Source organism: Chlorocebus sabaeus, chromosome 29 (assembly GCF_047675955.1).
Source record: "Chlorocebus sabaeus isolate Y175 chromosome 29, mChlSab1.0.hap1, whole genome shotgun sequence".
In the NCBI taxonomy this organism is placed as follows: Eukaryota; Metazoa; Chordata; class Mammalia; order Primates; family Cercopithecidae; genus Chlorocebus; species Chlorocebus sabaeus.
Genome location: NC_132932.1, coordinates 22,112,598 through 22,139,645, shown reverse-complemented (window position 1 = coordinate 22,139,645; position 27,048 = coordinate 22,112,598). Strand labels below are relative to the sequence as shown.

Genomic DNA, 27,048 nt, shown 5'->3' with positions numbered 1-27,048 from the left:
GCCCCAAATTCAGGCCCAACTGGATCCTCCCTCTGCCCCCAGCCCAGTTCACTACTTTCCATCTGATCCAAGCCCTCCTTCCTTGGGCCTAGGGGTACCTCGGTCTAGGGAGGTACTCACTGAGGTCTCACATGACTCAGGAGTCCTGGTGGTCACAACAGACCCTCTCTCTTCCTTTTCAGGTGTCAGTGGATGTGGACGTGTCCCCGGATTAAGCATGACCTTGGGCCCTCCTGGGTGGACGTGAAGGCTTCAGAAAGATTCATTAAACTACTTTCCGAAGCTTAATTAGATGTTCACCGTCCTCCGTATCCTGTTCCCCATCTCTCTAAGCCCCCAAGGGCTCCTCGGAGCTCCCTGACCTTAATTCCTTAAATTCCGCCACCTCCAGGAAGCCGAAGAGCTTCCTGCTGCCAAGCCAGATTTTGTAGGAAAGGTGAGGCGGGAAAGAGAGCGTCCTTAGGTATCTGAAGCCGGTCCTCGGGTGCGGTGACCCCTTCCCGCTCTAGAACTCCCAGCCTGCGGGCACAGCCTTCTCTCCAGATCTCCGCTTTCCCCCCACGGCGTGGGGGAGCATCCGCTCGCGCGTCTGGGGAGAACGGAGCCCCAGAAACCCGTTCCGCCGAGGCCAGGTGGTCAGGGGTGGGGGCAGGTGTTCCGCATCCCCGGGAAGATGGTCCCAGCGTCTGCCCAGCTGCCTCGCCCACTTTCAGACCTGGAGATGCGCCAAGTCGCTTTAAAGGGCAGAAGACGCCCTGAAGGGAGGGCATTTCCGAGGGATGGGCGGGGCCAGGCCCTGCTGCACCGCCCCTGTCGCCTCCTCGCGGACTCGCCCTCCGCTCGGCTGGCGCCGGTGCCTTTAAGACCTCAGCGCGCGGCCCTGATTGAGAAATCCGCGCGCAGCCTCCGCCGCCGCACACTGTGGTCTCTGCTGAACCCCTGCCGCGCTGCCGGCCTCGCCAGCCCGGCCCGTACCGGCCCGCGTTCCCTTCCTCGGCTTCAACCGGCCTCCGGCCCCGCAACCTCCTCCTGGGCGAAGTCTTCTCTCTGGCCGCCCCATGTCTGCCGCCCCCGCCTACAGCGAAGACAAGGGCGGCTCCGCTGGCCCCGGGGAGCCCGAGTACGGCCACGACCCCGCGAGCGGCGGCATCTTCTCCTCCGACTACAAGCGGTGAGGGAGCCCGCGAGGAGGCCCGCGGGAGGGCTGGGGCCGGGGCCGGGGCCGGGGCCGGTGCGAGGCGCGCGGGCACCATGGACAGCGCCCGGACCCAGCGCCGCCCCGGCCGCGCCGACCGGAAGCCCGCCGAGCCCCCTCTTGCGGCCTGGAGCCCCGGCCCAGCACGGGTAGCGCTGGCACCCCGGCCCCTAGGACGCGGCGCGGGGTGGATAGGGGCTGGCGGGGGATGGGCCAGCTCGGTTTGGGAAGGAGAAACCCACCGGTTCCAGGTGTTTCTCTGGTTTGCAGCGTTGCGTTATGGGTTCCCTTCCTTTTTCGTGCTAGGCGGGTTGGCTTCCCAAAAATGTGGGGGAGGAGTCTGAGTCAGCGAACTTGAGTTTGAGCCTGGGGCCTCTCCAGGAAGGCAGGCCCTGGATGTGCTTGCACAGCCTCCCAGCCTGGCCCCTGCTGCAAATTCATTTCCCCTCCCGCTGGTCCCCATCTCCATCCGACCGTCACATTCCTGCTCCCGGCATTGCCCCTATAGTTCAACTCCACCTTCACACCCTCCCCCACCTTTGATTCTTTCGTTTGTTTCTTCATTTGTTTATTCGTAAATTCTGCTACAAGCATTTATGAAAAGCCAGCTGTGTCGAGTCCTGAACTAGTCACGGAATACAACTGTGAACATGAGACCCTTCTTGTCCTCAGGTTGCTCTAGAGGGGAGCACAGATAAAAAAGCAGTCGGGGACAGTTGAGTGTAATGGGGGCTGTGGAAGCAGGGAGAGGACCTGGTCTCTGGTGCCAGAGAGAAGGGAGACAGGAGCCTGAGGTATGTTCCAGGCAGAGGAAAGGGCTTTGAGGAAGGTTGAGAGCCATCTGTGTGAGCCACTGGACTGACCAGAAAAGAGGGTGGGGAGGACTCCTGAAGGGTTTTAAGCAGGCGACATAATCAGATTTATGTTTTAGAAGGAACTCAGGCTGCTGCATTGTGGAGAAGAGATTGGAGGTGGGCCAGATTGAGCAAGAGACAAGCAAGGTGGGTCTTGAAGTTCACAGGCCGGGCATGATGGTGACCTAGACCAGGGGAGAGGCAGAAAATTTGAGGCTGTGGAAGAGGAGGAAGCCTCAGACCTGATGATTAATTGGATATTGGGTGGGGGTTTGAGGGGAGGGACAGGGGCAGAAGATGAGGATTTCCATGCACATCTGTGTGAAGAGACCACCAAACAGGTTTTGTGTGAGCAATAAAGCTTTTTAATCACCTGGGTGCAGGCTGGCTGAGTCCGAAAAAAGAGTCAGCAAAGGGAGATAGGGGTGGGGCCGTTTTATAGGATTTGGGTAGTCAAATTATAGTCAAAGGGGGTTGTTCTCTGGTGGACAGGGGCAGGAGACACAAGGTGCTCAGTGGGGGAGTTTTTGAGCCAGGATGAGCCAGGAGAAGAAATTTCACAAGGTAGTGTCATCAGTTAAGGCAGGAACAAGCCATTTTCACTTCTTTTGTGATTCTTCAGTTCCTTCAGGCCATCTGGATGTATATGTGTAGGTCACAAGGGATATGATGGCTTAGCTTGGGCTCAGAGGCCTGACATTCCTGTCTTTTTATTAATAAGAAAAATAACATAAAATAGTGTTGACGTGTTGGCAGCAAAAATTTTGAGGGGGGTGGTATGGAGAGATACTGCTTCTCCAGAGCCTCAAAGGGCTGCTTCTAGCGGGATTAGGGGCAGCGTGGGAACCTAGAGTGGGAGAGATTAAGCTGAAGGAAGATTTTGTGGTAAGGGGTGATATTGTGAGGTTGTTAGAAGAAATATTTGTCTTATAGAATTATTGGCGATGGCCTGGATACAGTTTTGTATGAATTGAAAAACTAAATGGAATTTAGAGAAGGAGAAAAACAGGTATTAAAGGACTAAGAATTGGGAGGACCCAGGACATCCAATTAGAGTGCCCAAGGAGGTTCAGCATAGCCCTGCCAGCAAAGATTATTTATTTACTTTAAGAGGGAGTTAAGAGTGGCGGTTTGAGGATAGCACCAGGAGACATCAGTTGTGATGGCTTGGAGAAGTAATGTAAACCGGCAGTGTAAACAAGAGCAGGGCATTTATGAGTAGTTGAGAATGGTGAATAGGAGTATGACTAGTCAGAAGATAGTAGGGATGACAAATTTTTTGGGGCACAGCCAAGTTGATCTGGTGTCTGGAATGAGACTGGGGCCTAATAAAAAGGAGTGTCCATACAGGAGCTCAAATGGGCTGTACCCTGTAGCATTCCGAGACAGCCCCGAATTCTGAGAAGGGCAAGTGGTAAAAGTATTGTCCAGTCCTTTTTAAGTTGGGGGCTGAGCTTGGTGATGTGTATTTTTAAAAGACCATTAGTCTGTTCTACCTTTTCTGAAGATTGAGGACAGTAAGGGGTATGAAGGTTTCACTGAATACCAAGAGCCTGAGAAACTGCTTGGGTGATTTGACTAGTAAAGGCTGGTGTGTTATTGGACTGTATAGAGGTGGCAAGGCCAAACTGAGGAATTATGTCTGACAGAAGGGAAGAAATGACCGCAGTGGCCTTCTCAGACCCTGTGGGAAAGGCCTCTACCCATCCAGTGAAAGTGTCTACCCAGACCAAGAGGTATTTTAGTTTCCTGACTTGGGGCATGTGAGTAAAGTCAATTTGCCTGTCCTGGGCAGGGGTAAATCTCTGAGCTTGAGGTGTAGGGAAGGGAGGGGGCTTGAACAATCCCTGAGGAGTAGCAGAATAGCAGATGGAACACTGAGAAGTGATTTCCTTCAGGATAGATTTCCACAATGGAAAGGAAATGTGAGGTTCTAAGAGGCAGGCTAGTGGCTTGCAACCTACATGGAAGAGGTTATGAAATGACAACAGAATAGAATGGGCCTGTGAGGATAGAAGGAGATATTTTCCTTGGGCTAAGAACCATTTGCCTTGTGTGGGAAGAGACTCATAAGTGGAAGTTTCAGTGGGGCAGTAGGTGGGAGTGACTGAAGAGGAGAAAAACTGGCCATGAGGGACAGAAGTTGGAACGCTACCTGCTTTTTTAGCTACGTTATCAGCATTAACATTGCCCTGAGTGATGGGATCTTTTGACGGCCCTTGCAGTGAATGACTCCAGCTTCCTTTGGAAGTAAATCTGCCTTGAGGAGAGTTTTTATTAAAGAGGAATTAATGATGGAGGACCCTTGCATAGTGAGGAAACCTCTTCTCGCCCATATAACAGCATGGTGGTGCATGGTATGGAAGGCATATTTAGAGTCAGTATAAATATTGATGCATAGTCCCTTTGCAAGAGTGAGGGCCTGAGTTAAGGCAATGAGTTCGGCTTTCTGAGAGGTAGTGGAGTGGGGCAGAAAGTATATGCGTCAGGTGTGAGGAAGAAAATAGATTTTGGAAGTTATGAGAACTGTCGAGAGTGAGTTGAGCATAGTTTGTGATTTTGAGGGCCTCTAAAAGTATTAAAGCAGTGGCATCCGCCACATGCAGACATGTGGACTAGGCTAAAACAGTAAGGTCAAGTTGTTTGGACAGAAAGGCTACAGGGTGCGGTCCTGTCTGTTGTGTAAGAATTCTGACTGCACAGCCCTGCACTTTGGCTGTGTGTGTATGAAAAAGGGTTGGGATGAGTTAGGGAGAGCTAGTGTGGGAGCAGCTTCTAGGGCTGTTTTTAAGGAATGGAAAGGAGTGGTGAAAGGATTTAGGATCTGTGGAATCAGCTAGGTTTGCTTTTGTGAGTTTATATGATGGTTTAGTCAGGATGGTAAAACTAGGTATCCAAAGGCAGAAGTATCTAACTATGCCTAGGAAGGAAAGGAGCTGTTATTTCGTGGAAGGGATTGGGGTTTGGGAGATTAGCTGGACGTGATCAGCAGGGAGAGCACGTGTGTTTTCATGAGAATAACGCTGAGATAGGTAGCAGATGAGGAAGAAATTTGGGCTTGACTGCAGTAACGGGGGCTGTCCGTGAAGCCTTGCGGCAGTACAGCCCAGGTAGTTTGCTGAGCCTGATGGGTGTCAGGGTCAGTCCAAGTGAAAGCGAAGAAAGGCTGGGATGAAGGGTGCAAATGAATAGTAAAGAAAGCATGTTTGAGATCCAGAACAGAATAATGGGTTGTGGAGGGAGGTTTTGAGGATAAGAGAGTATATGGGTTTGGCACCATGGGGTGGATAGGCAAAACAATTTGGTTGATAAGATGCAGATCCTGAACTAACTTGTAAGACTCGTCCAACTTTTGGACAGGTAAAATGGGGGAATTGTAAGGAGAGTTTATAGGCTTTAAAAGGCCATGCTGTAACAGGCAAGTGATAACAGGCTTTAATCCTTTTAAAGCCTGCTGTGGGATGGGATATTGGCGTTGAGCAGGGTAAGGGTGATTAGGTTTTAATGGGATGGTGAGGGGTACATGATCGGTTGCCAAGGAGGGAATAGAGGTGTCCTATGCTTGAGGATTAAGGTGGGGAGATACAAGGGGAGGATGCGAAGGAGGCTTTGAACTGGGGAAAAGGGCAGCAATGAGGTGTGGCTGTAGCCTAGGAACAGTCAGGGAAGCATATAATTTAGTTAAAATGTCTCAACCTAATAAGGGAACTGGGCAGGTGGGGATAACTGAAAAGGAGTGCATAAAAGAATATTGTCCAAGTTGGCACCAGAGTTGGGGAGTTTTAAGAGGTTTAGAAGCCTGGCCGTCAATACCCACAACAGTTATGGAGGCAAAGGAAATAGGCCTTTGAAAAGAAGGTAATGTGGAGTTGGTAGCCTCCATTGATTAAGAAGGGGACAGACTTACCCTCCACTGTAAGAGTTACCCAAAGCATCTGTGATGGTCCAGGAAGCTTCCGAGGTGATTGGGCACCATCAGTCTTCAGCCGCTAAGCCGAGAAGATTTGGGAAGGAATCAGTCAGAGAGCATTGGGCCAGAGCTCCAGGGGTTCTGGGAGTGGCTGCCGGGTGAGTTGGACAGTCCGATTTCCAGTGGGGTCCCGCACAGATGGGACAAGGCTTAGGAGGAATCCCAGGCTGCGGGCATTCCTTGGCCCAGTGGCCAGATTTCTGGTACTTGAAGCAAGATCCTGATGGAGAAGGTCCTATAGGAATGCTTGACTGCTGCAGCTTAGGCATTTTGAAGTTCTTGTGTGCTGGAGATGGGGCTAGGGTTTCTCTCACAGTGGAGGCAAGGACTTGCAGCTCAGAAATACACTGTTACTTGGCTGCCTCTATTCTATTATTGTACACCTTGAAGGTGAGGTTAATGAAGTCCTGTTGTGGGGTTTGAGGGTCGGAATTTAAATTTTGGAGTTTTATGTAGTGTTGGGAGCAGATTGGGTAATAAAATGTATATTGAGAATAAGATAGCCTTTGGACCTTTTAGGATTTAGGGCTGTAAAGTGTCTCAGGGTTGCTGCCAAACGAGCCATGAACTGGGCTGGGTTTTTATATTTGATGAAAAAGAACCTAAATGCTAACTGATTTGGGGGAGGTCGGATAAAGAAAAAGGAGCATTAACCTTGACTATGCTTTTAGCTCCAGCCACCTCTTTAAGAGGAAATTGTTGGGCAGGTCGGGGAGGGCTAGTCGTGGAACAAAACTGTAAGCCGGACTGGGTGTGGGGAGAGGAGGTGATAGAAGGATTATAGGGCGGAGGAGCAGAAGCTGAGGAAGAATTGGAGTCTGATTCAGCCTGGTGGGGAGTCACCTGAGGAGTATTCTGGGGATGAGGTGAGAGGTCAGATGGGTTGGTAGAAAAGGAAGATTGAAAAGACTCAGCAATGCTTGGGGTTGGGACTGAGGGGACAGGCAGGAGGGAAAGAAGGAGGATTTGGGACGAGTCGCATTGGGAACAGAGACTAGGGAGGGACAGATGTGTAAAAGAATGCCTGGACATCAGGCACCACAGACCGTTTGCCCATTTTACGACAAGAATTACCTAGATCTTGTAGGATGGAAAAATCGAAAGTGCCGTTTTCTGGCTATTTGGAATCATTGTCGAGTTTCTATTGGGGTTAAGCGGCATTGCAGAAGAAAATAAGGCATTTAGGTTTTAGGTCAGGTGTGAATTGAAGAGGTTTTAAGTTCTTGAGAACACAGGCTAAGGGAGAAGAAGGAGGAATGGAGGGTGGAATGTTACCCATAGTGATGGAGGCAAGCTCAGAGAAAAGAGAGGGTAGAGACATGGAGAGAAGGGGTGGGTGGTGCTTGCCCCCCAGGAAAGTGGAGAGAAAAGAGAGGGTAGAGACACAGAGAGAAGGGGTCAGGGGTGCTTGCCCCCCAGGAAAGTGGAGAAGGGGTGGGGGGTGCTTGCCCCCCAAAAAGTGGTACTTGCCACAAAGGGTGAAGGATCAAGGCAGTCATCCCCGTGGTGATCAGACACCTCCAAAACGTGGGTGAATAATCAAGCAGGCGTCCCCACAGTGATTAAACACCAAGGGAAGACTGTCTTCCTGAGTCCGTGACCGGTGCCGGAGTTTTGGGTTCACGGATAAAACGCATCTCCTCTGTCTCTACCAGAAAAGGAAAGGAACTGAAATTAAGAGACGGGAGAGACTGAAAGATGGCGCCAAGATTGAAAGGAGAAAGAGGCTGAGGGATAGTGAGAGAGGCTGGAGAAGAGAGTAAAAAGAGGCCGCTTATCCTATTTAAAATTGGTGAGATACTCCTTGGGCTGGTTTGTCTGAGGACCCGAGGTTGTAGGTTGATCTTTCTTTTCAGAGCAAAGAGCAGGAGGACAGGAGATTGATCTCCCAAGGGAGGTCCCCCGATCCAAGTCATGGCACCAAATTTCATGCACGTCCATGTGAAGAGACCACCAAACAGGCTTTGTGTGAGCAATAAAGCTTTTTAATCACCAGGGTGCAGGCTGGCTGAGTCTGAAAAAAGAGTCAGCAAGGGGAGATAGGGGTGGGGCCGTTTTATAGGATTTGGGTAGTCAAATTATAGTCAAAGGGGGTTGTTCTCTGGTGGGCAGGGGCCGGAGACACAAGGTGCTCAGTGGGGGAGCTTTTGAGCCAGAATGAGCCAGGAGAAGGAATTTCACAAGGTAGTGTCATCAGTTAAGACAGGAACAAGCCATTTTCACTTCTTTTGTGATTCTTCAGTTACTTCAGGCCCTCTGGATGTATAGTGCAGGTCACAGGGGATATGATGGCTTAGCTTGGGCTCAGAGGGCTGACAAGGATGTTACTCAGGTTACTAGTTCCTGCAACTGGATGAATGATGGTGTAATTGGAAATAAAGATGTTACAAGTAAATTTGTGGAAAATTAATGTTGAGCCCAGCTTTGGACATACTGAGATTGTAAACTCTGAGGGTCATATTACCCTATTAGGTAGCTGGGTATTACGATTTTGGTTCCAGGAGAGAGATTAGGGAATTATTAACATATATATGTTAATTAAAGCCACAGAAGTGAAGATAACTCAGGGAGAAGGTATAAAATGAGTTCAGACACTGCATAAGTCAGAACCCTGAAGATACCAACATTAGAGGTGACCAGAGAACAGTGGAAAGTGTTTCAAGGTACCCAAGAAGTGAACTAAAGGCTGAAAGAAAACAGTGTAATTTCAAGGAGGGAGTGGTCAGTAGTTGCAATGCCCATTAAGGTCAAATCAAACAAGGAAAAAAAATTATGACCATTGGTTGACAAAGAAGAGCTCAATTCCTTTCTACTCTATTCCCCACCTTCTGCCCTGGGAGACAAATTCTGGCAAAATGTGGAGAACAGGAGCTAGATTATTTATTTCCCAACATTCTGTTGTACATGATTTAAAACATATAGAAAAATGAAATTAATAGTACAATGAACACATGTATATCATACATCTAGATTCAACCGTCATTGACATCGTGCCATATTTGCTTTATCTAACCATCTATTCATATACTTTTTTTGGTTGAACCATTTTAAGTTGCAGAGATCATGACCCTTCAACTCCAAATTCTAAATCGGCATCTAAAGCCAGATTTAAATGAATAAAGGATCACATAGGAGGCGAATAGATAAAACAGTGGATGGGAATTTTGCTTTCAAGAAATTTGACTGTAAAAGAGAAAGCTGCTGGAGGAGAACCTCAGTTCAAGGAAGTTTGTCTATTTTGTTATTTTGGGTTTTTTTTTTTTGTTTCCTAAAATGTATGACTCCATGTTTTTGTTTATTGTTAATATTAGACTGGGAGAGCCTCGAGCAAGTTTAACAGCTGATGGGAAGGAGCAATTGGTGAGAAAGAGGCTGAAGGGAAGAAAGGAAGTACAGAACGCTGAGTGATGGGAGGGGAGGCTTACTGAGCTGGGTGGGAGGTCTAGCCTGGAAGCAGGGAGGACCAGCTCTGCCTAGAGGGAAGAGGGCAGGAGGAGAGGAGAGTATAATGCAGATGGAGACTGGGTACAGTGGCTCATGCCTGTAATTCCAGCACTTTGGGAAGCCAAGGCGGGCAGAGCACTTGAGATCAAAAGTTTGAGACTAGCCTGGCCAACATGTCAAAACCCCCCCTCTACTAAAAATACAAAAATTAGTCAGTTGTGGTAACGAATGCCTGTAATCCCAGCTACTCAGGAGGCTGAAGCAGGAGAATCACTTGAACCGGGGAGGCGGAGATTACAGTGAGCTGAGATGGCACCACTCCACTCCAGCCTGGGCGCAACAGAGTGAGACTCCATCTCTAAATAAATAAATAAATAAGTAAATAAATACAGATGGATGGGAGTCTGGGGCAGGGAGATCCAGGGGATTTCATCTAAAGCCTTTCCCTTTTTTGGGAACCAGGTAGTGAAGCCATAAGGGCAAGGCTGGGAATGGGGACTTGAGGGTCAAAGGGGTTTCAAATACAGTGAATAAAGCCAGCCAGGCCAGGTGCAGTGACTCACACCTGTAATCCCAGCACTTTGGGAGGCTGAGGTGGGCAGATCACCTAAGGTTGGGAGTTTCAGACCAGCCTGACCAACATGGAGAAACCTCGTCTCTACTAAAAATACAAAAGTTAGCCAGGCGTGGTGGCGTATGCCTGTAATCCCACCTACTTGGGAGGCTGAGGCAGGAGAATCGCTTGAACCCAGGAGACAGAGGTTGCAGTGAGCCGAGATCATGCCATTGTACTCCAGCCTGGGCAACAAGAGTGAAAATTGATCTCAAAAAAAAAAAAAAAAAAAAAAAAGCCACCCACCACTGGCAGGCCAGTGGCATTAGAGACTAGTGGGACAAGAGGGCCAAGGATGTGAGCCAGTTGGAGGGATGGACACAGGGGTTGTGGGCGAGGGTGCTAGGAGGAAGTAGAGATAAAAGAAGGTTGATGGGAAGGAATAAATCAAGTATTGGTTCTGGAAAGGCAGGTGAGGATTAAGATGCCTAGGGTCAGTGAGAAGAGGGTATATAAGATTTCTCAGGAGGCTGCAGTCTAATTGTGGTGGTGGGATTGGAGCTGAAGAGGGCATCTCTCACCTCTCTATCAACTCCACTGACCCTCTAGTCCCTTGCCCAGAGACTGGGGGTAGGCTTGTTCCCCGTCCCTGCCCTTCTGTCCCTCCGGAGGCCTTGTCTCTGAGCAGTGAAAAGGAAACCGGAGCCTCCCTCCCTGCCAGTATCTGGTTACCAAGTTTTGGGGGCGGGCCGTCTGGCAACTATGACAGGAGCCCCAGTGCCCTGGCCAGCTCAGTCCTATCCTGGAGAAGGACCTGATGCAGCGATTCCTTCAGCTCCCGGGGGCGGTGGTGAGGCCCAGGGTCAGAGGGGCCTGCGAACCTGATCGAGAGGCTGCTAGCCCTGTGCTGGCTCCCGAAGGTGGGCCACCGCCCTGGTACCAGGCCTTGGAGCCTGAGGAGCTTCGGTGGCTGCAGGCCCAGGAGGAAGACACGACCCCAGAAGCATCTCTGGAAGGACCTTGCCCAGAGGCTGGCCAGAGCCAGAGCCAGCCACTACGGTATAGAGGAACCCACAGGAACCCCCTACTCACATAGCCAGGAAGGCCAGGGATGGGCAGCTGCACTCAGCCCAGATATCTTCAGGACCCACCTCCTCAGACAGAGGCTTAGGCTGGCATTTAGGGTCCAGGCTGGGCAGAGAAGGTGGTCAGGGGCACAGTATGGGGGCTGAGGGTATGAGTGAGGAGAGGAGGATAGTAAAATATTTGAGGGTTGAGGTCCCACCTTGACCTTTTTCTCCCCATAGGCCCCTACTGGAGTGGGCTCTGGATGAGGTTTGGGGACAGGATAAAGCACAGACAGGGTTTGGCCAGCCACTGCCTGCCAGTAGACTGGAACTTAGGTGGTAAGAGGTGGCAGGGAGGTGTATATCAAGGGAGGTGAGCATGACTGACCTCCAGTGCCATGCTGGACCCCCTGGCTGGCTCCAGCCACCCCCAGAAGAGTCCCTCAGGCTAGGTCAGACTAGGGGTCAGGTCAGAGTGAGCCCAGTGTAAGGGGATCTGACTATGGGAGATAATGTTTCATGGCCTTAGGGTGTTGTTGTGCCTTAGTCCCTGTGTCTGCCCCTTGGGAATGGAAGCTGGCGGGAGTGAGGATGAGAGGCCCAGGGCGGTCTCACCGTAGGTGGTTGCTGTGGTCTGTGTCAGTGCATATTTCACAGTCAATCTTGCCTGTGCTGGCTGCTTTAGGCCCAGTGGTCCTGCCCTCTCTCATTCCCCTTCTCCTTCAGGGGCCTGGAATGTACTCACTAGGCTGGGTGGGGAGGATGCCTTGGAGTGTGTGCATTTGACAGGCACACGTGGCATTTTTGGGTGTGGTGAGGAAGGGAATACCCAGAGTTAAAGGAGATTGGGCAAACTTGGCCCTCCTTCCACGGAAGCCCAGGGAAAAGCTGTCCCAGGGTGACCCCTCAGAAGGGGATCAGGGGACTCCTGGGGCTGGCTATATTTGATCTTAGAAGCCTACATTTATCATCAAAAATCTCAACTAGGAGTCCCCTGGACCATTTTGGTGAATGAGACTGGAGAGACCAAGTTTGGTCCAAGTTGTCTGTGTATTAGATGTGACTGTGGCGTGTGTATTGGGGGGAAATGTGTGGTGTGTGTGTCTCTATGGGGGTGTAAGGAGGCAGGGAGAGGTCTCGTGGTGGTTTATGTCTGTAGGGGGCATGTGTGGGGTGTGTGTGTCTCTATGAGGGTGTAGGACAGCAGGGAGAGATCTTGTGATATGTGTCTGTGGGGTACATGTATGGGATATGTGTGTCTCTATGAGGGTGTGGGAGAGTGGGGAGAGGTCTCGTGGTGGTATATGTCTGGGGGGTTTGTAGGTATGTAGGTGAGTTGTGTGGGTGTTTAAGTGTGGGGGTTTGTGTATGTAGAGTTTTTCTATGGTAGGTGTCTATATGTGGGGGAGTGTGTTTCTCTGGGTGTTGTGTAGGCAGGATTTTGTGGGTTTATGTATGGATTCTACGAGTGTCTGTGGGGTCTGTAGGTATGTTTGTATGAGCTGTCCGTGAGGTGTAGGTATGTCTGTCAGGGGACATGGGAGTGTCTGTGGTATATGTGGGTGGTATCAATGTGTAGTTGTCTGTGGGGTGTGCGTACGGAGGATCCTGGGGTGCAGTGTTGTGCATTTGTATCTCAGGGAAGCTGGTGCCGAGCTCTGTCATTGTTCCTAGGCCCTCGGTGCTGCCCAGGCCTACCCAGCTCAATGGTCTGTACCTATGCCCATGCCCCAGGTGTCCTGAGCTCAGCCTCCTACCCACTAAGAAACTCACAGTCTCATCTGTGTTTGGGAGGGTAAGAGGGTGATTATCTTTGGGCCCTGGCCTGACCCTGGGAGAGTAGAAGATGTCCTCGGATTTGGGGGACGTTCTCCCAGGTGGGGGAGTTTCAGATAACATGATGGGGCTGGATATTTTCTTCTGTCCTCACATGACAGATAGTGAGGGCCTCAGATAATGCTGGAAGGCATCATCTTTCTATTTTGCTTTCCATAAAAAATCTCTTTAGGAAAGACAGTTTCTAAAATTCTTGGGATAGTGACTTCTTAGTGCCTCTCTTCTCATTTGACATTAGGTACTCACGCATTTCTGCAGCCCTGTGACTAAGGCGCGTGTTGTATCGGGTTCTCTTCCTCTCAGCATTTGTCACTCATTTCTTAGCATTAGCAGCAGTCATTTGCCTCTTTATGGCTGTTACCATGTTCTTTCCTCTCCTAACAGAAAACATTTCTGATTTTCTGTCATTTCTTTTTTTTTTTTTTTTTTTTTTTTTTGAGACGGAGTCTTGCTCTGTAGCCCGGGCTGGAGTGCAGTGGCCGGATCTCAGCTCACTGCAAGCTCCGCCTCCCGGGTTCACGCCATTCTCCTGCCTCAGCCTCCCGAGTAGCTGGGACTACAGGCGCCCGCCACCTCGCCCGGCTAGTTTTTTTTGTATTTTTAGTAGAGACGGGGTTTCACCGTGTTAGCCAGGATGGTCTCGATCTCCTGACCTCGTGATCCGCCCGTCTCGGCCTCCCTAAGTGCTGGGATTACAGGCTTGAGCCACCGCGCCCGGCCTTTTCTGTCATTTCTAAATGTTGCATGTCTGTGACTAACTTTGCACACAATGATTTTTTTTTTTTTAGACAGAGTCTCAATCTGTTGCCCAGGCAGGAGTGCGGTGGTGCGATTTTGGCTTACTGCAAGCTCCGCCTCCTGGGTTCATGCCTTTCTCCTGCCTCAGCCTACCGAGTAGCTAGGACTACAGGCACCCACCACCACGCCTGGCTAATTTTTTTTGTATGTTTAGTAGAGACGGGGTTTCACCATGTTAGCAGGATACTCTTGATCTCCTGGCCTTGTGATCCACCCGCCTCGGCCTCCCAAAGTGCTGGGATTACAGGCGTTAGTCACTGTGCCTGGCCTGATTTTTAATTTTTATCACTGGTGATATTTCTCAAGCTGAATTCTTGTGCCTGGGTCAAAGCTGTGGGTTACCAGAGTGTCATCTGCGAAATTAGTTTGTGCGAGTCCCCACACACAGCTGCTCACCACATTTTGGAATTGTCTTGGCAACATATGAGTGCATCAGTTTCACACAACTCTATCAGCTGTATATAGACACATTCTTTTTTCATGGGTTTATTCACAATTCTCTGATCACTTCTTGATCATCCTCTGAGTATGGTTAGGCACATTGTTCATGTGCACAAGGGCATCTGGCCAAGGAATACCAGCCCATGATCCACACATGGAACAGGGAGCAACAGCTCAGGGCTGTGTCTACCTGGAGGGGCATGCAGATGGCAGATGGGCTTGTAGCAGCCCTGACAGTGAATGCTGGAGAGAGACCTTATACATGTATATCAGTTCCTTTTTTTCTTTTTTTTGAGATGGAGTATCCCTCTGTCGCCCAGGCTGGAGTGTAGTGGCATGATCTCAGCTCACTGCAACCTCTGCCTCCTGGGTTCAAGTGATTCTTGTGCTTCAGCCTCCTGAGTAGCTGGGATTACAGGTGTGTACCACCATACCCGGCTAATTTTTGTATTTTTAGTAGAGATGGGGTTTCACCATCTTGGCCAGGCTAATCTCAAACTCCTGACCTTAAGTGATCTTCCCACCTTGGCCTCCAAAAATGCTGGAATTACAAGTGTGAGCCACTACGCCTGGCCTCTATTTTGAATATTAAACTTTTATTTACCATATCCCAAATATTTTTCCTTTTGTTGCTATTATGGGCTGATTTGTGTCCCTCCAAAATGCATATGTTGAAGTCCTAGCCCCCAGTACCTCAGAATGTTACCTTTGAGGTGATTAAGTTAAAATGAGGTTATTAAGGGGGGCCCTAATCCAGTATGACTGACTTCCTTATAAGAAGAGGAAATTTGGATATAGGCACGCAGAAGGAAGACCATGTGAAGACACAGAAGATGGTTGTAAGAGACAGAAAAACCCAAAGTGTGTTTCTCCTACTCTCATACACACCACTCACCAGAGAGTGCCTCACCTCTGGCCACAAAAATGGGTGGAGATTTCTCCCCACCAACAACCTATTCTCCAGCGGACACTAACTGGGTGTTCTCTAATTCAAGTCAATCTAGTTTTAGATTTTTTAGGTTAAGGGCTCAGTGCCACAAGACTGCCTTCTGCTTCAGATGCCAATTGCAAGTGGTAAGTTTTCACCTATACTTCTGACTGGTGACAGATCAGGGGTCAGAACTGGCTAAAAATCAGGGGTTCCCATGCCCTCCTCCTTGGGTTCAACTCTGTGAGTGGCTCACAGAACTCAGGGAAACTTTATTTATATTTATGCATTTATTATAAAGGATACAGACAAAAACCAGATGAGGAGATGCATAGGGAGAGGTATGGAAGCGGGGGCGCAGAGCGCCCATGCCCTCTCCAGGCACTCCACCCTCCAGGCACCTTCACATGTTGCACAATCTGGAAGCTCTCCAAACCCTGTCCTCTTGGGTTATCATGAAGGCTTCATGATTGATTGCATCTTTGGCCATGTGATCAATTCAACGATCAGCCCCACTCCCCATTCCCCAGAGGTCAAATAGTGGGATTGAAAGTTTCAACCCTCGGCTGGGCGCAGCGGCTCATGCCTATAATCCTAGCACGTTGAGAGGCCAAGGCGGGTGGATCACTTGAGGTCAGGAGTTCAGGACCAGCCTGGCCAACATGATGAAACCCTATCTCCATTAAAAATACAAAAATTTGCCAGGAGTGGTGGTAGGTGCCTGTAGCTACCCCAGCTACTTGGGAGGCCAAGGCAGGAGAATTGCTTCAACCCAGAAGGCGGAGGTTGCAGTGAGCTGAGATTGCACCACTGCACTACTGCACCACTCCAGCCTTGGCAACAGAGCAAGACTCAGTGTGAAAAAAAAAAAGGAAAAAGAAAAAAGTTCCAACCATCTAATAACAAAAGATGCTTCTATCACCCAGGAAATTCCAAGGGATTTCCATGTCAGATGTTCCTATCACTCAGGAAGTTATAAAGGTCTTAGGATTGCTGCGTGAGGAACTGGGTGGAAGACCAAATATTAGGACAAAAGTTATCCTAGCATCGCTATCGTCAAGAGTTTTAGGAGCTCTGTCTCAGAAATGGGGTATAGAGACCAAATATATATATTTCTTTACAATATCACAAGAGCCATCTATAAGCCAAAGAGAGAGGCTGTAGAAGAAACTAATCCTGTTGACATTTTAATCTCAGCCTTCCAGCCTCCAGAACTGTGAGCAAATAAATTTATGTTGTTCAAGCCACCATCTGTAGTACTTTCTGGTTTTTTTTTTAGAGATAGGTTCTTGCTCTGTTGCTTAGGCTGGAGTGCAGTAGAACGATCATAGCTCACTGTAGCCTCCAACATCTTGGTGGAAGTGTTCCTCCCACCTCAGCCTCCTGAGTAGTTGGGACTACGGGCACGTGCCACCATACCTGGCTAATTTTTTAAATTTTTGTAGAAATAGGATCTGACTGTGTTGCCCAGGCTGGTCCCAACTCCTGACCTCAAGCAATCAATCCTTCTGCCTCAGTCTCCCAAAGTGCTGGGGTTACAAGTGTGAGCCCTGGCCTGTGGTTCTTTGTTATGGTGGTTCTAGGAAGCTAGTATAGTTGCCTTATTCTTCTCATAAATTTAGTTTTTAGATTCCAAAGTTTAAAAATTAAACCTAGGCCCGGCACAGTGGCTCACACTCATAACCCCAGCACTTTGGGAGGTGGAAGCAGGCAAATCACTAGAGTCCAGGAGTTTGAGACCAGCTTGGTCAACATGGCGAAACATCATCTCTACTAAAATACAAAAAATTTGCCAGGCATGGTGGTGTACGCCTGTAATCTCAGCTATTTAGGAGGTTGTGGCATGAGAATCACTTGAACCCAGGAGGCCGAGGCTGCAGTGAGCCAAGATTGCGCCACTGCACTCCAGCCTGGGCAGCAGAGTGAGACTTAGTCTCAAAAAAAAAAAAAAAAAAAAAGGGCTGGGCGCAGTGACTCACGCCTGTAATCCCAGCACTTTGGGAGGCTGGGGTGGGCGGATCACCTGAGGTTGGGAGTTCGAGACCAGCCTGACCAACATGGAGAAACCTCGTCTCTACTAAAAATACAAAAATTAGCTGGGAATGGTGGCACACGCCTGTAATCCCAGCTATTCGGGAGGCTGAGGCAGGAGAATCGCTTGAACCTGGGAGGCGGAGGTTGCTGTGAGCCGAGATTGCACCATCGCACTCCAGCCTAGGCAACAAGAACGAAACTCCGTCTCAAAGAAACAAAAACAAATACAAATTAAACCTAGCCATATTGTTGCTAATAATTTTATGACCTTAATAAAATCTTCCCTTCTTTTGTATTTAAAAATAATTCAACTGTTAAGCAAATGTGGGATTTATTTTGGGGTGAATATGTATACAAGTTAAATTATTTGCTGTTGGCCAGATACAGTGGTTCACGCCTGTAATCTCAGGGCTTTGGGAGGCTGAAGCGGGTAGATCACTTGAGGTCAGGAGTTTGAGACCAGCCTGAACAACACATGGTGAAACCCTGTCTCTACTAAAAATACAAAAATTATCCGAGCATGGTGGCGCATGCCTGTAATCCCAACTCCTTGGGAGGCTGAGGCAGGAGAATCACTTGAACCCAGGAGGCAGAGGTTCCAGTGACCTGAGATTGAGCCAGTTTACCCCAGCCTGGGCAATGAGAGCAAAATTCCATCTCAAAAAAAAAAAAAAAAAAAGTGCTGCAAAGCAGTTGTCTCAATAGCATTTATTTAACTGGGGGTGGGGGGGGGCGAGGTTCTTTCTTCCTTAGGTAAGTTATTGGTTCCTAATTTATCAAGTTAGACCTTTTATGAAATTCCCTCCATGACCTTTGACCTTCTGGTTTTAACTTGGTACCAAACAGCTTTTATCATTGTCTCGTGGTTTTATGTTTTGAAGTCCAATAGGGTGAGTTGTCTATCATTACTCCCTTCTTTTCTCAAAAACATTCTTTGGAGTTCTTACCTACTGATTTTTTTTTCCGGATGAATTTTGCTGTCACTTCAAAAAGTTTGACAAAATGTTCCCTTTGAAATTTCAATTTTTTGAAATGAAGTATGAGATTCAAAAAAAGAAAGAAACCTGTGTATTGGCTCAGCACTACCCTTATTCCTCTCAGCCAAGTGCAAGCGATCACTTATTCAAATCTTTATTCATCCCACTAGAGTTTAATAACTTCCTTGAATGGCTGTTCAGTGGTTCAGTGACAGGTCTGGCTTTTGTTGTGAGGCAATCTATGGAGTCTCTGGGACCCTTCCAGTTCTTGGAATCAGTTTGGTCTGAGAGGTTAGGCCTTGGAAACATACTGGAGGCAGGGCAAGGGCACCCTGCTCTTGTTTTGGCATCTACCTCTTTTCCGCTGGTCCTTCTCATCCATCCAACTGGTCCTTTTTCCTGAGCCGGGTCCATACTTTCCCACCCCAAACCCTTCCTCTTGTCTCTTTTCTCTCTGCTCCTGGCTACTTTCATTTCCTACACTGCTGTATCAGAAGTACCACAATTGCGCCTCGTTCCCACAATGCAGTGCGACTGAGCGCCTCACAGCCCGCGGGGACGCTGCCGGGGGCGGGGGCGGGGGCGGGTCGGCCCGCGGGCACGCTGCGTCGGGCGGTGCGGATGTTGGGCTGGGCGGATGAGCGAGAATGAGTGAGGGTGACGGGTGCATCTACGTGATGGGCCTTCCCACCGACGTGCGCGAGAAGGACCTGGAAGACTTTTTCTACAAGTACGACCGCATCCAGGAAATCGAGCTCAAGAACTGGCACGGCCTTGTGCCCTTTGCCTTCGTGCGCTTTGAGGACCCCCGAGATGCAGAGGATGCTATTTATGGAAGAAATGGTTATGATTATAGCCAGTGTTGGCTTCGTGTGGAGTTCCCCAGGACTTATGGAGGTCGGGGTGGGTGGCCCTGTGGTGGGAGGAATTGACCTTCTACAAGAAGATCTGATTTCCGAGTTCTTGTTTCAGGACTTCCTCCATCAGGCAGCTGCCAGGACCTGAAGGATCACATGCGAGCAGTTTGGGATGTCTGTTATGCCCACGTGCAGAAGGATGGTGTGGGGATGGTTGAGTATCTCAGAAAAGAAGACATGGAATATGCCCTGCCTAAACTGGATGACATCAAATTCTGCTCTCATGATAGTGAAACTTCCTACATCTATCCTGAGAGAAGGACCAGCTATGGCTACTCACGGTCTCGGTCTGGGTCAAGGGGCCCTGACTCTCCATACTAAAGCAGGGGTTTCCCCACACCACTTCTTTCCTTTCAGGCCCTACTGAGACAGGTGATGGGAATTTTTTCTTTATTTTTTAGGGTAACTGAGCTGCTGTGTGCTCAGAATCTACATTCCAGATTGAGGATTCAGTGTCTTAGGAAATTGTTTTAATTTTTTTTTTAAATAAGAAAAAAAAATACATAATTTCTACCAGGGCCATATTAGCAGTGAAACATTTTAAACTGCAGAAATTGTGGTTTTGGTTCAGAAACAAGTTGTATATTTTTCACTCCTGATTATGGGAAAAAAATCAGTTCTGTCTTTGTGGGTTGCTCTGCTATAGAGATCAACAGTTACTGTGACTGAGTTGGCCCATTCTGTTTAGAAATATATTTTAAATGTTTAGAAAAATGCTTATCATCACTGGCCATCAGAGAAATGCAAATCAAAACCACAATGAGATACTATCTCACACCAGTTTGAAGGGTGATCATTAAAAAGTCAGGAAACAACTGGTGCTGGAGAGGATGTGGAGAAATAGGAACACTTTTACACCGTTGGTGGGAGTGTAAACTAGTTAAAACCATTGTGGAAGACAGTGTGGCGATTCCTCAAGGATCTAGAACTAGAAATACCATTTGACCCAATGATCCCATTACTGGGTATATACCCAAAGGATTATAAATCATGCTACTATAAAGACACATGCACACGTATGTTTATTGCGGCACTATTCACAATACCAAAGACTTGGAACAAACCCAAATGTCCATCAGTGATAGACTGGATTAAGAAAATGTGGCATGGCCGGGTGCGGTGGCTCATCCCTATAATCCCAGCACTTTGGGAGGCTGAGGCAGGTGGATCACGAGGTCAGGAGATCGAGACCATCTAGGCTAACACGGTGAAACCCTGTCTCTACTAAAAATACAAAAAATTAGCCAGGCGTGTTGGTGGTGGACTGTAGTCCCAGCTACTTGGGAGACTGAGGCAGGAGAATGGCATGAACCCGGAAGGTGGAGCTTGCAGTGGGCCAAGATCGTGCCACTGCGCTCCAGCCTGGGTGACAGAGTGAGACTCCGTCTCACCAAAAAAAAAAAAAAAAGAAAATGTGGCACATATACATCATGGAATACTATGCAGCCATAAAAAAGGGTAAGTTCATGTCCTTTGTAGGGACATGTATGAAGCTGGAAACCATCATTCTGAGCAAACTACCGCAAGGACAGAAAACCAAACACCACATGTTCTCACTCATAGGTGAGAATTGAACAATGAGAACACTGGGACACAGGGTGGGGAACATCACACTCTGGGGCCTGTCGTGGGGTGTGGGGAGAAGGGAGGGATAGCATTGGGAGGAATACCTAATGTAAATGACGAGTTAATGGGTGCAGCACACCAACATGGCACATGTATACATATGTAACAAACCTGCACGTTGTGCACATGTACCCTAGAACTTAAAGTATTAAAAAAAAAAAAGTTTAGTAATTAAAAAAAAAAAAAAGGTACCACAATTGGGTTGCTTGGAACAACAGAAACGAGAATTGTCTCACAGCTCTGGAGGCCAAAAGTCCGAATTCAAGGTGTCAGCAGGACCGTGCTCCCTCTGAAACACATAGGGGAATCCTTCCTTGCCCCTTCTAGCTTCTGGTTGTTTGCTGGCAATCTCTGGCATTCCCTGGCTTGTAGACGCATCTCTCCAATCCTCTGCCTTCACATGGTAGTCTCCCTGTGTCTGTCTCTCTAAGTGGCCGTCTTCTTTTTTTTTTTAATTTCAATTTAATCTATTTTTTGTAGACACATTGTTTCACCATGTTGCCAGGCTGGTCTGGAACTCCCGGGCTCAAGTGATTCTCCTGCCTCAGCTTCCCAAAGTGCTGGGATTACAGGCGTGAGCCACTGTGCCCAGCCCCACATGGCTGTTTTCTTATAGGAAACCAGACATATAGGATTAGAGACCCACTCTACTAAAGTAGGATTGCATTTAACTAATTACATCTGCAACAACAGTGTTCCCAAATAAGGTTACATTCTGAGGTACTAGGGGTTAAGACTTAAACATATCCTTTTTAGGAAGGACACAGTTCAACCCCTAATATTAACTGGCCACATGTTTCCCCTGATCTGTACTTTACTCACTCCCCCTGGCTCTCTGGTCCCTCTTCGGGTCAGGTCCTGCCTGAGCCTCCCCTGGCCATGTTCCTTCTTTGTGCCTGGACCCTCCTGATTAATACCCCGTCCCCACCCTTGTGCCCTCAGTTGACCTCTTGTACCTCCTACCAGGCATGATGACCTGAAGGAGATGCTGGACACCAACAAGGATTCTCTAAAGCTGGAGGCCATGAAGAGGATTGTGGCGGTAAGAGGGGAAGGAAGGGGCCTCCCTTGGGGCGGGGCCTGGGTGGCCAAGAGCAGCTCTCTTTAGCTCCTTGTAGACCTTCCCTCTAATTAGTTGCTGTGCCCCCCGATTTGTCCCTCTTCCCCTACCTTGACCCCACCACCCAGATGATTGCCCGAGGAAAGAATGCTTCAGACCTGTTTCCAGCGGTGGTGAAGAATGTGGCCTGTAAGAACATAGAGGTGAGCACTACCGGGTGAAGGATCACTTGTTCCCACTTCCCCCAGGAACAAATTCAAGCTTGGGGTGAGGAAGGAAATGATTTAGCCCCTGGAGGCCCAACCTGCTCAGAAATGTCCCTGAGCCAGGAGAAGACACTCTATCCATGTCCTTGAACTGGATGTGGATCAAGGTAAAGGACCTGGATACACTCGGGTGCTCTCCCCAACTGGAAGAATTTGTCCCCATGGACCACAGCTGCCTGGGGAGATGACATCCCAGGGGTAGGGGGGCGGGCAGAGGTCCCTGCTGAGAAGCCTTCTGCTGAGAAACTTGCTCTTCCCAAGGTGAAGAAGCTTGTCTACGTGTACCTGGTACGCTACGCTGAGGAGCAGCAAGACCTGGCCCTGCTGTCCATCTCCACCTTCCAACGTGGCCTAAAGGTCAGGGGTCTCAGTTTTCCTCCCAGGGCCTGGGTCTCGTTGGCGCTATCGGAGGAACAGGCCCAGGGAGAGGCCATGAGCATGGGAGCGGGCCCTTTCTACCTGCCTAAAGTTGGGAGGGTCACAGTCAGGAAAGGCCAGCCAGACCCTCAGAGAGTGGAAGCCAGGTTCAGAAGGTCATAGGAGACGAAGTGGGCACCTAGGGCCCCTGTCTCTCTTCCCAGGAGCCTGTGGTAATGGCTGCTTCTAGTATGAACCACTTGAGCTCCTGGAGAGTGGAGAGCCTCTGGCAATGGAGAACCCCTCAACCCTCTTTGTGTAAAGGTGTGAATTGTGGTCCACAGCCAGGTAGAATTCAACTTTTAGCAGTGGCCTGAATCCCCCACACCATTCTCACTGTTTGTTTCATTTTGCCCAAGGCTTCTAGTTGGATTTACATATGTTAGGTGCATGCATAAGTCTCCCCTGAGGGCTTTTCTGGTTAGTCTAAGATATCTTGAGGGTAAAGACAGCCATTTCAAAGCCATTCTTTCTCTCCATATCAGATTTTTCGCTCTGATTACAACCATTAACTCCCCTATTTTTGCATACCTTTATTTATTTATTTGTGAGACAGGTTCTCACTCTGTTGCCCAGGCTGGAGCGCAGTAGTGCAATCATGGCTCACTGGAGCCTTGACCTTCCTGAGCTCAGGTGATTCTCCCACCTCTGTCTCCCGGCGACTACAGGCATGCACCACCATGCCCGCCTAATTTTTTTGTAGTTTTTGTAGAGACAGGGTTTTACCATGTTGCCCAGGTTGGTCTCGGACTCCTGGACTCAAGTGGCCTCAGCTTCCCAAAAGGCTGGGATTACAGGCATGAGCCACTACTCCTGGCCTGGATACTTTTAGTTCAAATTTCTGTGAGAGAGATTGTGAGAGGTCCAGCTCATCTTTTCATATCCAGAAGTTCTGTAGGTTACTGGGTAGATAGGATTGACTGCTCAAATTCAGGGCCCACCCCTTGTCCAATCTGCTATGGCCAGCAAGAGGGGTTGACAGTCGGCTTCTTTGGGGTGATGGTAGAAAGCATGGTCACTTGCATATACAGTTCATTCATTTAGCAAATACTTGGGTGTCTCTATGCCACACATTGTGCTAGGGTTCTTTTTATAAGTCAAAACCATAGAATCCATCTTAGATTGGCAAGTAATCTTTCGGTTTGAGTTAAGGGTTAAGTATAAAAACTAATCTGAAATCTTTGCACAGATTTTCACCTATAGTCTCTACCAACTGCCCCTTTCCCCCTTTTAGAAAATCAGAGCTCATTTAGTCCAACTGAATGTGATAATTTCTTTCTGCAAAGTGCCAAATAGTATTTTAGGTTTTGTAGGCCATATAGTCTCAACTATGCAACTACTCAATTTTGCCCTTATGGTGCAAATGCAGCCATTAACAAGTGGGTGTGGGCCGGGCGCGGTGGCTCAAGCCTGTAATCCCAGCACTTTGGGAGGCCGAGACGGGCGGATCACGAGGTCAGGAGATCGAGACCATCCTGGCTAACACGGTGAAACCCCATCTCTACTAAAAAAAAATACAAAAAACTAGCCGGGCGAGGTGGCGGGCGCCTGTAGTCCCAGCTACTCGGGAGGCTGAGGCAGGAGAATGGCGTGAACCCGGGAGGCGGAGCTTGCAGTGAGCTGAGATCCGGCCACTGCACTCCAGCCTGGGCGACAGAGCGAGACTCGTCTCCAAAAAAAAAAAAAACAAAACAAAAAAAAAAACAAGTGGGTGTGGCCGTGTTCCAATAAATCTATGTAAAAACAGGCAATAGACAGATTTTATCCAAGGGCTGTAGCATGCCAACCTTTGCTCTAGAACATCTCTAACAGGTATCTTTTCTGATAGGGACCTCACTCCTTCATAGGGCAACTTGCTCCATCTCAAGACAACTACTACTATTTGGGGTGTTTTTTAAACCATTATATTTTGTTGAAACCTCCACAACTATAATTTTTAAAAATTGATTTCAGGCCGGGCGCGGTGGCTCATGCCTGTAATCCCAGCACTTTGGGAGGCCAAGGTGGGCGAATCATGAGATCAGGAGTTTGAGACCAGCCTGGCCAACATGGTGAAACCCCATCTCTACTAAAAATACAAAAAATTAGCTGGGCATGGTGGTGGATGCCCATAATCCTAGCTACTCAGGAGGCTGAGGCAGGAGAATTGCTTGAACCTGGGAGGCAGAGGTTGCAGTGAGCTGAGATCGTGCCACTGCCATCCAGCCCAGGTGACAGTGTGAGACTCCATCTCAAAAAAAAAAAGAAAAAAAAATTGATGTCAGGCTGTACTGCATTATGACTGCACCTATGAATAGTCACTGTACTCCAGCCTGGGCAACACAGGGAGACCCTGTATCTAAAAAATAAAATAAAATTTACTACAGGTTCACAAAAGGCATAAATAATAATATAATGAATATCCATATATCCAGCATAAGAAATGACACATTTCTCAAACAAAGCCTCCCATGTATCTTCTCTTGTTTATCATTCATACATATGTATTTATTCCTGAGCTAGTAATTTGCATATTGTTAAGCAATATAAAATGTTTTGTAAATGGTGTCATCATACTATATATGTATTCCTTTAAAACTTGTTTTTTTGTTGTTGTTGTCACTGGCTTTGGTCTCTCCTGCATGTTGGAACTAATCATTTTAATCCAGCCTTCTTCCTTCTTTTTATCAGCCCAAGCTAGGGCCGTGTTCACTGTCTTAGGAGATCCCTCATGGAATCAAACCTCTGACTGGCAAGCAGATAATCTAGGTCTCCCTACATCCTGTCTTTGTGCAGTTGGTCCCTTGAACCCCCTGTGAAACCCTACTCTATTTCATTTTATCGATTTAGCACAGGGTCCAAGCCAGGGTAATTCTGAATCTTAATTATGTTCCTCCTGATTTTGTGTCTTCTTTCAAGATACTGATAAGCTATTTGGACCAGGGCAAAAGACCGAGGCATAGCATGTTTCCAGGTTGACATTGATCTGTTAATAAACCTTCTCCAAGTACATTTCACCAAGTTGTAGACCCACCTGACTGTACAGACAGCTGGCATTTTTCTATCTTGTTAGGAAGGATCTTATTCAATAGCAATAAATAAATAAATAAATAAATAACACCTTTCATGTGCAAAGGGTTGTGGGTGACACAGAGATAAAACAGATGTGAATTCTGCTCTTAAAAATGCTTGACTATTAGGTGAAACAAAAGGCCTACCTAAAAAATAGCAATGCAGGAAATGCTGTGAGACTTCCACAAACATATCGCTGAAATCAAGATACAAAGTACTAATATCCACTGGCCTAGTTACCCCATCAAAAGGAAAACAGATTTTTTTTGATAACTTTCTGTGAATCTATAATCATTTCCCAAATAAAATGTTCACACACAAAAAAGGAAAACGGGTTTTAGCAGTTGATGCGACTATTTGTCTCTAAGAAAACAGAGACTCCTTCCTTTTTAATAAATGCTTCTAACCCATCTGTTTAAAAGTCAATTCCAGAATTTTGTCAGGAATTAGCATTAATTTTGCCTGCAATTGTGAGGATCTTTTCTTTCTCCATTTCAGAAAGTCATGGTAACATCTACCCTTCTTTAGTGTTCCTATTTCCATCATTCTCTAAGATTAATAGTACAGGCACATCTCATTTTATTGCACTTTGCAGATATTGCACTTTGCAGATATTGCACGTTTTACAAATTGAAGGTTTCTGGCAACCCTACATCAATCAAGTCTATTAGTGCCATTTTTCCAATAGTATGTCCTCACATTGTGCCTCTGTCACATTCTGGTAATTCTCACAATATTCCAAACTTTTAAATGATTATTATATGTTATGGTGATCAGTGATCTTTGATGTTACTATTGTAATTGTTTTGGGGTGCCACAAACCATGCCCAGAGATGAAAGTGAAATTAATCAATAAATGTTGTGTGTGTTCTGACTGTTCCCCCATTTCCTTCACCGTGGGCCTCTTTATTCCCTGAGACACAATAATATTGAAATTAGACCAATTAATAACCCTACAATGGCCTCTAAGTGTTCAAGTGAAAGGAAGAACCACACATCTCTCACTTTAAATCAAAAGCTAGAAATGGTTAGGCTTACTGAGGAAGGCATGTTGAAAGCCGTGATAGGCTGAAAGCTATGCCTCTTGCTCCAAACATTTAGCCAAGTTGTGAATGCGAAGTAAAAGTTCTTGAAGGAAATTAAAATTGCTACTCCAGGCTGGGCGTGGTGGCTCACACCTGTAATCCCAGCACTTTGGGAGGCTGAGTCAGGAGGATCACTTGAGACCAGGGGTTCAAGACTATCCTGGGCAACAGAGCAAGAACATTTCTACAAAAATTTTTAAAAAATTAGCCTGGTGTGGTGGTATGCACCTGTAGTCTTAGCTACTTGGAAGGCTGAGGTAGGAGGATCACTTGAACCCAGAAGTTTGAGGTGCTACTCCAGAAAACACATGAATGATAAAGAAAGCAAGACAGGCTTATTGCTGATATAGGAAAATTTAAGTGGCCTGGATAGAAGATCAAACCAGCTACCACATTCCCTTAAGCCAAAGCCTAATTTATAGGCAGGTCTTAAATCTCTCCAATTCTATGATGGCTAAGAGAGGTGAGGAAGCTACAGAAGAAAAGACGGAAGCTAGTGGAGGTTGGTTCATGAAGTTTAAGTACAGAA

General features: G+C 47.8%; 1 protein-coding gene and 1 pseudogene across 3 annotated transcripts in view; both read left to right on the top strand.

Annotated features, from left to right (window-relative positions):
- The first annotated feature begins 799 nt into the window (after positions 1-799).
- The window catches only part of AP3B2 (adaptor related protein complex 3 subunit beta 2), a 50,790-nt gene continuing 24,541 nt past the window's right edge, over positions 800-27,048 (top strand). The window contains exons 1-5 of one of the 3 annotated variants that reach the window (XM_037987782.2): positions 800-1,171; positions 21,607-21,682; positions 21,829-21,903; positions 22,228-22,323; positions 22,548-26,319. In XM_037987782.2, the coding sequence (XP_037843710.2) occupies positions 1,059-1,171; positions 21,607-21,682; positions 21,829-21,903; positions 22,228-22,323; positions 22,548-22,700 (513 nt within the window). In that variant the 5' untranslated portion in view covers positions 800-1,058 and the 3' untranslated portion in view covers positions 22,701-26,319. Of the gene's footprint in view, positions 1,172-21,606; positions 21,683-21,828; positions 21,904-22,227; positions 22,324-22,547; positions 26,320-27,048 lie in introns of those variants that run through there. The other 2 variants (XM_007990242.3, XM_007990243.3) reach the window with 2 other exon arrangements.
- LOC103231093 (serine/arginine-rich splicing factor 9 pseudogene) lies at positions 18,719-21,600 on the top strand (annotated as a pseudogene).